Here is a 10,176-nt window from a genome sequence, read left to right as displayed (position 1 = left end):
CTACATTACATCTATTTCTCTTACTCTAGCACTTCTATTGTTATATACTGCTTATATCTATCTATTGCACCTTGCTTGCTCTCTCTCTAATAACTAACTATTAACTTATATCTAACGCTTATAACTAAGTGCTCATTCCTTCTTTGGCTTTTGCTTCCTTGCTGTGCTCCCTCCCTGTCGTTCCTCCCCCTTTTCTGCTACTCTTCTGTTCTCTATTATCGCTTTCAATTCTGTCAGCCCTTCTCCAGTCTCATTCAGTACTTCTACCATGTTCCTTGCTCCTCCTGTTATCTCACATTCCTCTACTACGTGCTTCAAGAGCAATTTAGATGTACAATATAATATATGTCGGAGATGAAAGGACATCGGAGCCTTCCGTTTGGAACTTCGGGAAAATCCCTTAACACCGTAATTATTTATTATTATTTTATTTATTTATCCTTAGTCCGTGCCTTTCGGCTTTGGACGACTTTCGGTTTACATCTTGTTAAGGAAATTCGAGGATTTGGAAATACAAATAATTGGTTATATTTCACACACAATAGCTATACATCTAAATTACACTCTGAAGAACGTCTTGCACGCACGCTTGTCGCCAACCGACTATCCTAGATTCTTCTAACATCTGGCAACAGTCTTTTGTCTCCACTAAGACCTTGACGCCCTCTGACCCTTACACATACACTCTCATGTACAGTGTAAATGTATCACTTCCCTAACACATCTCTTATAATGCCCTACATTACATCTATTTCTCTTACTCTAGCACTTCTATTGTTATATACTGCTTATATCTATCTATTGCACCTTGCTTGCTCTCTCTCTAATAACTAACTATTAACTTATATCTAACGCTTATAACTAAGTGCTCATTCCTTCTTTGGCTTTTGCTTCCTTGCTGTGCTCCCTCCCTGTCGTTCCTCCCCCTTTTCTGCTACTCTTCTGTTCTCTATTATCGCTTTCAATTCTGTCAGCCCTTCTCCAGTCTCATTCAGTACTTCTACCATGTTCCTTGCTCCTCCTGTTATCTCACATTCCTCTACTACGTGCTTCAAGTCCTTCTCTCCTTTTTTGCATAATCTGCATCCTCTTTCTCCCTCCTCTTTCCAGTGTTCCCTTGCCCTGGTTTCGTTACCACATCTAAATCTTGCTACCATACTTCTGTCCTTCCATTTCATCTTTCCTTCTAGATACTTTGGTAGCCCTTCTTTTGCAATGTTTCTGTAGTATCTGTTGTATTTAGATTCCCTTATCCTTTTCTCCCTCTCCTCTGTTTCTCTTTTCCTTCTTTCTTCTATGATTTGGTTAGCTGTCATCCTTTCCTGTCTATCTCCTGCCTCCACTTGTGTCCTTCCCTCTCTCGCCTCCTCTAACCTCATCTTTCTTTCCCTTGCTCTTTTCCCTTCTTGGCCCTTTCCCCAATTCCTTTCTCTCTCCTTTATACATTCCTTTACTGCAGTATGTACCCTAAATACCTAATTTCATCCACTTCTTCTAGTTCTTGCTCACCCCATCTCCAGTTCCTTTACCTCCTATTGTTCCTTCTCTTTTCAAACACTACTACTTTCGTCTTTTCCGTGCTCAATTCCAGTTCCACTTCCTTTAGGAATGTCTTAAATCTCTTCATCATTTCTTTTAACTCCTCTTCTCTGTCCGCTATCAATACAATGTCATCTGTATATGATAGTGACCATACCTTACTATCTCCTACCACTATGCCTCCTAGTTGACCTTTCCTTATTTCCTCTTCCAGCCCTGCTACATAGATGTTAAATAGTGTCGGGCTCAGCGGGCACCCTTGTCTCACTCCCCTCACTGTCCAAAACTCTTTTGTGTTATTGTTTCTGATCCTCATTACGTTCTTTGTCTCTTCGTATATCTCCTCTATCCTTCTGATCAACTTCTCGTTAACCCCCATTCCCCTCATTATCTCCCCCAGCTTCTTCCTGTTGACCCTATCAAACGCTGTCTTTAGATCTGCGAAGCATGCATATAGCTTCCCTCTTTCCCCGCTTAATTGTTTGTCTATTATGTGGTTCAATACGTACACTGCGTCTATCACTTCTCTTCCTTTCCTAAACCCGAATTGGCTCTCTCCCAGCTTGTCTTCGATCTCCACTTTCAGCCGCTCGTCCAGAATTCCTGCATAAATCTTATATGCTGTGTCTATTAACGTGACCCCTCTGTAGCTCTTCACTGCTCCCTTGTCCCCCCTCTTGTAAATCGGACATATTACGCCTTTTCTCCAGTCTTCAGGTATCTCCTCTCCATTCCATATTTTCCTTAACATCTCCCATAACGCCTCCCCCACTTCCTTCGGCGCATACTTCCATACCTCGTTCTCCAAACCATCTTCCCCCGTTGCTTTTTTCTCTTTCAAGTTTCTTATTTGGAATATCGCCTCTTCTTTCTCTATGATGTCTTCTCTCTCCTCCTTTGATTTCTCCTCCGCTCTCCGCCCTTCTGTTCTTCTGTCCTCTTTGCTTTCTGTCCCCTCTAACATTTCCATAGAATAATTTTTCCACTCCTCTTCCCTTATATCTTCGTCTACAACCTCTCTTCTTCTCCTATATTTATTTGTGTATTTCCATGCTTCTTACTCTGTTTTGATCTTGTTGATTTTCTCCATCTCTTCCTCTTCCTGCTTCTCCTTTCTTTGTTTACACCACTGTTTAAATGCCTTCTTCTCCTCTATGAATTCTTCTCTGCTGCATTTTCTTTTCCTAAATTTTGTCATTTTCCTTCTTATCTCCCTTTTCCTCTCTTTCCACTCCTTGTTGTACCATACCTTTTCTCCTATGCTCCATTTCCTTATTCTTACTCTCTTCTTTGGTATTGCCTCGTTTATCTTCTTCTTAATTTCTGTCCACATTTCCTCTACTGTTCTTTCTCTGCTTGCCCAGTCTTTGCACTCCTCTAAATATCTTCCCACACTTTCTTTTGTCCATTCCCTTCTCTCCTTCTCTTCTTCTTTTCTTTCCTCATCTCTTTGTAACTCTGGTCCCTCTATTTCTATTTCCAACATGTGGTCTGACTCTACTCGTTTTCCTACTTTCATGTCTGTTATTTCTTCTATCGCTTCCTGATTGCCAATCACGTAGTCTATTACCGATTTTCCTTTCTCCCCCATATATCTCCTCATCTCTTCATCGTCCACTCATTTCCTTCTTTGTCTCGACCATTAATTATCGTCCAGCCTCTTTCATCCAGCAGCCTTAGTAGAATTCCTTCTTCCGTATTTATTGTCTTGTCTTTTGATCTCCTGCTCTTTTCTTTTTCTAGTTCCTTGTTTATCAACCCTCCCTCTTCTCCCGTTCTTGCATTCCAATCTCCTCCTATGATCGCCACTTCCTCTTTCCTTCCCTCTACTCTTTCCTCTATTTCTTTCCATGTCCTTTTTGCGTTCCGATTATAAACCACCACAATTCCTCTCCTTGTACCTTATTTTTCTTTCTACTATGTTGTCACTTATTTCTTTATATCTTTGGAAGTGGTTGGTTTTCACCTCTGTTGCGCCGGCAGCACTCTACCTAAACCAGGCCACACACCGCGGGCAAGATGGCAACCAGATGTCTTCGGATACTCACTGCGTACCATCAATAGTCTCGAGTACCTTCCATAAATCTCAGGAATTTCCTAGTCGAGGTCTTTCAAACTGAACAAACGTCTGTTTCCGAAGCATTTCTAAAGACCTTTGTCTACTACGGCTTGACAAGGGAAAGTTAGTTTTTCTCACGTATGATGCAACTTTCCTCCCACTAACCACTTTCTCTCAAGGGCGGTTAAGACCCTTTGCCAATCACGTAGTCTATTACCGATTTTCCTTTCTCCCCCATATATCTCCTCATCTCTTCATCGTCCACTCATTTCCTTCTTTGTCTCGACCATTAATTATCGTCCAGCCTCTTTCATCCAGCAGCCTTAGTAGAATTCCTTCTTCCGTATTTATTGTCTTGTCTTTTGATCTCCTGCTCTTTTCTTTTTCTAGTTCCTTGTTTATCAACCCTCCCTCTTCTCCCGTTCTTGCATTCCAATCTCCTCCTATGATCGCCACTTCCTCTTTCCTTCCCTCTACTCTTTCCTCTATTTCTTTCCATGTCCTTTTTGCGTTCCGATTATAAACCACCACAATTCCTCTCCTTGTACCTTATTTTTCTTTCTACTATGTTGTCACTTATTTCTTTATACTCTGTTACGTCGCGTAACACTCTACCTAGCCCAGGCCACACACCGCGGGCAAGATGGCAACCAGATGTCTTCGGATACTCACTGCGTACCATCAATAGTCTCGAGTACCTTCCATAAATCTCAGGAATTTCCTAGTCGAGGTCTTTCAAACTGAACAAACGTCTGTTTCCGAAGCATTTCTAAAGACCTTTGTCTACTACGGCTTGACAAGGGAAAGTTAGTTTTTTTCACGTATGATGCAACTTTCCTCCCACTAACCACTTTCTCTCAAGGGCGGTTAAGACCCTTTGTTTAACCAATTAACAACGAAGCCTATTTCCCTCACTCTCTTAACTAAAATCGTCACCAACAAATCCGATGGCCCCGTGCGCTAGACACACCCATCCTTAGCTTTCCTCCGCCACAGCATCGTCTCCGAACCTCACTGATTTTCTATCTTTCGAACAGTCAACATCCTTCGACCGGGTTTACACCCGAAGATCAGTCAGTCTCAATCAAACATCTCTTTAAGCCGTCAACAAGTCGAACACAGTAGTCATCTCATAGCAAATATTCATTTTGTGTTACACCGAAGTTGTTGGTTTGTGAAAATATATAATAACGTGTTAGCAGCAGCGTTATCTTTAATTTAACTACCCTTATTATCCCAAAAGAAATAAGGGATCGAACGATTCGCGGCGTCGATTATCAAATCGTAACGGGAATTTACGACTCCCGTTGGCGCGCTTCTTCGAGATCGTGTCTCCCCGCGAACGTGCGAAAACATACTCTATTTCCCTCAGATTTTTCTTTAGGCCTGTTATTATACTCCCTTTTGCCCTTCCCTTTTTCCATTTTCTCCTTACTGCCCTGCAGTCGTTTCCAGTCGTATTCCTTGGGTAGTCTATGTTTTACCTTTCCTCAAATATTCCCATACCTCTTTGTCCTTGTTCATTATCTCCGCCACGTTCCAGAAGCACATTTTCAATCCCTTTATGTACCCCCCTTTCTTTCTCCTTATCTCATCCTCTCGCCTCTCTCCTTCCTTCTTCTTCTAGTTTCTCCTCGCTTCCATTCCACCGACATATATATATGTCGGAGACGAAAGAACACCGGAACCTCTGGAATTTTGGATAATCCCGCAACATTGTAATCTAGAGTCTACGATAGCTGTAATTAAAGAATTGTAGTTGTTCAATCCGATTGTAATTGTTCGAGATTGGTGATAGTGAGCTTTGGCTCGAGCCGACAGTCCGTCGCCTAACGTAGCCGCGGTCAAGGGATGAACGCTTTGTCTAACGAAGGTACGGAGTAATTCTATAGCCCCCCTTAAAAGAAATATTTGTGGCGGCACGCGACGGTAAACATTCCTATAACCCCTCCGGTTTTTGTACACCCATCGGAGCGCCAAGGCCTGAAGCTCGAACGGAGGAGACGCCGCTAGAACACTTGCCGACGCATACGATATCGTCCGGTATCCCCTTACGATCCTGATGGCGGTCGTCCTATGTAGTCTCCTCAGTAAGAGCAAACTGCGACGACTCGTCATCAGATCCCCTGCCCACACCGGAGCCCCGTACAGAATCCGAGAACGGATGACTCCCTCATATAGTCGGCGCTCTCCGACTCCTGCCCCACCGATATTCGGCAGCAGGCCATATATGGCGTTGACCGCCATCGTCACTTTGGGAATTAGGAGCCTGAAGTGCGGTCCGAATGTCCATTGACTGTCGATGGTGAGGCCCGGATATTTCATCTAAAGCCTTACCTCGACGTCCTCCCCGTTTATGTCCAAACACAGGCCAGGCGGAGGAGCCGCCCTACGCCGTCAATCGCAAAACCATATGGCCTCCGACTTGGCTGGGATCACCCTCAGCGTCCCTCAGCCAGGACCAACGTGTCGTCCGCGTAACACACCATGCCTGTGACTGGGGACATGGGACAACGAAACACCGCGTCGTAGCCGATGATCCAAAGAATCGGTCCCAAAACCGACCCTGTGGAACCTCGCGCTTGACGGGCCGCTTTCCCTCCCCATCCTTGCCAGCGTACCCAACCCACCTGTCGCTTAGGTAGGTCTGGATGACACGAATAATGTTGGGAGACACCTCGAAGAATTTAAGGGCCTCCACTATCCCATCCCAGAATATTGTGTTGAACGCATTAATTATGTTTAAAGAAACTGCCGGCGCTACTCCACCCCAGGGAATCATGGTCCGCGACATCTCCCGTAGCCGGTTCACTGCATCCACCGTCGAGCAGCCCCGCCGAAAGCCGTACTGGCTTTCGTGCCAACTGGGCACTTACCCCGACATGTGAGCCTCCAGATGGGTGGCAATGACTCTTTCGAAGAGCTTGTCACTTCATCCAATAGGTACACCGGACGATACGCGGACGGCGAGTCCGTCGATCGTCCATTCTTCCGAAGCAGGACCACCATCGCTATGTGTCATATCCGAGGGTAGGCTCTCTCCCTCAGACACCGTGTAAATAGCTGTCGTAGACAGGGAAGCATGATCCCCATCGTCTCCGTTCATACCCGTCCTGGGACGCCGTCTCGGCGGCGCCACGTTCCACATCGCGGGAGGTCATCTATCTCGCCGCATCTAGCATCTCTTCCTCCGCAGCCTCCAGTTCCTCTCTCCAGTTCACTATCCAAGTCGAGGAAGTGCGCTGATGCCCCGGGCTGACCTTCTGTGGCGGGAACAGTGTGCGAATGACTTCCTCAAGCAATGCCGGATCCATATGTGCCGTCAGCGGTGGGGCTCTTGGACGCAGCTTCTTCATCACCATCCTGTACGGCCGCTCCCATGCATCGGATTTGATCGACTGGACGAGGTCTATCCAGGATCGGGCTTTAGCGATCTTGATCCTCCGCTGTAAGATGCGTCGCGTCTCGCTATATGCCTCGTAGCAGAGGGAGATCTGTTGGTCGTCACGAAGCCGGCGACGGCGGGCCCTCTGGAACCGTTTGCGAGTCCACAGTTTCGTTCTGTGTAGCACCGGGCACGCAGCGCGGCATCGACGCATCACATGCCGCGGTCATGTCTCGACGGGGGCTCTCCGCCTCCTCGTCCACGCTTGTTTACTCTGTATAAGAGTCCCAGTTCTAGGCCGCCAAAATGGCTGCTGCCTGGAGCATCTCACTGTCTCTATCTTTGATGCGCCATCTTGGTGGCGGGCGGGAGCGTTCTACTGCCCGGATGCCGCGGGTATCTCCCACGGCCTCTCTCCGGCCCTATCTCCATGAATATATAGAGGTGATCTGAGAGAGTCTCAATCCCCTCAGCTACTCCAGCCTTTTTTGTCCCGCGAGGAGGGGAAAATGCTATTACGCATACCCAGTGACTGTGTCACCGGGTTATGTCGGACTCGTAGGTGGTGACACCCATTAAAAGCTCTTTCTCTATCCGCTCCACTCGCAGTACAAGTACCAACCCCGGTACAGCCTTTCGGCATTAGTACTCCTCTTTTAGTCCAGGTCTTCACCTCACAGTCCTTCTTCTCTCAAGATTTCTCTCCTGAACTTGTCTCGTCGTCATAATCTTCTTACACCAAGTCTGGAACCTAGTCCAGTTATCTTCCTTCTTTATCATCACTTCAATAAAATTATCCATTGTCAGAGGTGTGCCGATATAGTTCTGCAATTCAGTCCTTTCACGTATCCACCTAGGGTAGTGAAACAGCGTATGCTCAGCATCGTCTCCTTCATAGTCGCAGTCCCAACATTTGGTATGCATTTGGTATTTCTTTGTTTATAGTTTTGCGATAAACGTAAAGATTCCTGTCAGGATCTGCATCATGATGTGGTCTATTTCTCTTCTACACTTCCTAAAAGTGCAGGTGTTTGCCGCCAACCTCTTCGATCAATTGTCACTCCCATAATAATGCCACTCTTCTCTTCACTTTTCCCCAATCCCCAGTGCTCTTCCTCTGTCTTAATCTCCTCTGGGAAGACTGTGATATCTCCTAGTTTAGACCGTATTTCGTAACGTTCCTGCTGATATTGTTTCTTCATTTGATATTGAATTTCATTTAGCGTTGATAAGAGACATTTTACGAAAATATTTCCAACGTAGAAGCATGGTAGGAGGAGGAAAGAGAAAGTCTGAGGATTTACCATTTCGTTTAATTGATAGGCATTTTCCATCAAAATGCCCTAATCGTGCCGGCACAACACAATTATCAGGAAGAAAATAGTTGTTTGTGTGAAAAATAAGAGAAGGACCGGCACGCGATACGAATGCAGAAAATGCGATGTCGGATTATGTATCGATAATTGTTTTGAAATTTTTCACACACAACTGAATTATTAACTTGTGTTATATTTACTAAATTTAGTTTCCTAGTTTATTGTTTTCTAGTTTATTATCCAAATTCTAGTTTATTGTAAATTTCAATGTTTATAATAAATAATTAATATTAAAAAATAATTTATAATAATCAATGTTTATAATAAATAATTAATACTAAAAAATAACGCTCTTGAATCATTTAATCTCGTGCAAAAGAATTACTATAACTTATTACGATTTGCGCTTTGAATAGTCAATCAACAGAGTTCAGTCTAACGAAAAAGTACTCCGTCCACAGCGATCGTCAGCGCTAGCCGCGCGCCGTCCGTACGGGCCGCATAGAATTAAGATCCCACAGACTGGACGTTGGACCTCTACCTTCATCCGCGGAAGACCGCTCAACCATCGCTCCATCGTTGTTGATTCTGCCACCAACTCCTCTGTTCTTCATTAATGTTTTCTCCTCCTCCTTCGTTTCCCTGAATTTTCTATTTTTATTGGAATTCGGAATCAGATAGCTACTCTGGTCCGTCAACTTCTCTTGGGAGGCAACCTCCATTTCGCTATCCTGTCCAGTTACCTCTCTTCTTACCGGACTCCTCTTCAATCTTCGTCCAGGCTTGAATGGGTCCGCCACTTTAATGGCACCCTTCTCGATATTATGGAGCCTTTGTCACGTTTACCATCAACGTCGTTCTCTCCCTCTCTCTCCACGCTTCTGGTCCCCGGTCGCTTTTACCGTGCTAGAGGTGGCCCTGGGACCGATCATCCTCACGTTGTTCCTCACCTAGTCGTTTGATGACCGTCGGGGCGAGCCTGGCGAGGTACCACCCGCAACACCGATGGGTCCTGGAGGCTCTGACACCCCATGAGCCATAATTTTCTTCTTTCTTGTTAATCTATCCATGTTCTTTATCAGAATAAAGTAGTTCGAGGATATAGCCAAGTTTGTCATAGATTCGTTTCTCCCTTGTCGTTTTCATTTCCGTTTTCAATGTCGTCATCAATTCGTTCTTTCATTCTCGTGTCCATTTCCGTTGAAAAGGCGTCATAATCGTTATATCAGTTCCATGTGCATTATTTGAATGTTTAACTTTAACACGTTGACGCCAGCGCCAATATTCATGGTTTTCGCTGTGAGGTGACGCCCGAATGCAAGGCTTGCTTCGTAGAACGGCGCTGGGTCAGATTAGATTGTTCGATACGATCGCAATTTTTCAAATTTGACCTCAATTTATACAAAATTACAAAAGCTATACGATTCCTATTGGGTTTAATGAATCACGTAATGAATGAATGGGTTCTACAATATCAAGTTGCATATATCTATATGTCGGAGATAAGAGGACACCGGTGCCTTCCTTCTGAAACCTCGGGAAAATCCATAAAAACGTTGTAATTAAAATCTACAGTTGTAATTAAACGATTTGCCTTCATTCTACCTAATTGTATTTGTTTGAGACTTGTGACAAGGAGCTTGAGCTCAAGGCGACAATTAGTCGCCGAACGTAGCCGCGGTCAACGGGACGAACTCTCCATCTAACAAAGGCATTGAGTAACCCTATAGCTCTCCTTAAAAGAAAGATTTGTAGTGACACGTGGCAGTAAACATTCCATTTCTGTCGCGTAGCTCGCCACACGCAGATCCTATTCTCCGGGCAGGATGTTTACCAGATGCCGACGCGTCTCCGCAATACGTGATCGGCTAGCCCCG

At 45.0% G+C, this 10,176-nt stretch overlaps 1 protein-coding gene and 1 pseudogene across 1 annotated transcript; both read right to left on the bottom strand.

Annotated features, from left to right (window-relative positions):
- Positions 1-2,571: 2,571 nt before the first annotated feature.
- On the bottom strand, positions 2,572-3,441 carry LOC117151902 (annotated as a pseudogene).
- Positions 3,442-3,837: 396 nt separating this feature from the next.
- LOC117151899 lies at positions 3,838-5,149 on the bottom strand. Its single transcript, XM_033321886.1, has 2 exons — positions 5,083-5,149; positions 3,838-4,149 (listed from the first exon to the last, which is right to left on the bottom strand). Exons 1-2 carry the CDS (start codon positions 5,147-5,149, stop codon positions 3,845-3,847), a joined length of 372 nt encoding a protein of 123 aa, XP_033177777.1. The 3' UTR covers positions 3,838-3,844.
- Positions 5,150-10,176: the final 5,027 nt, after the last annotated feature.

The sequence above is a fragment of the Bombus impatiens genome, unplaced genomic scaffold (assembly GCF_000188095.3).
Source record: "Bombus impatiens unplaced genomic scaffold, BIMP_2.2 scf_0521, whole genome shotgun sequence".
NCBI lineage: Eukaryota > Metazoa > Arthropoda > Insecta > Hymenoptera > Apidae > Bombus > Bombus impatiens.
Note: the sequence above shows the minus strand (reverse complement) of the source record. Positions and strands in the feature narration are given on the sequence as shown.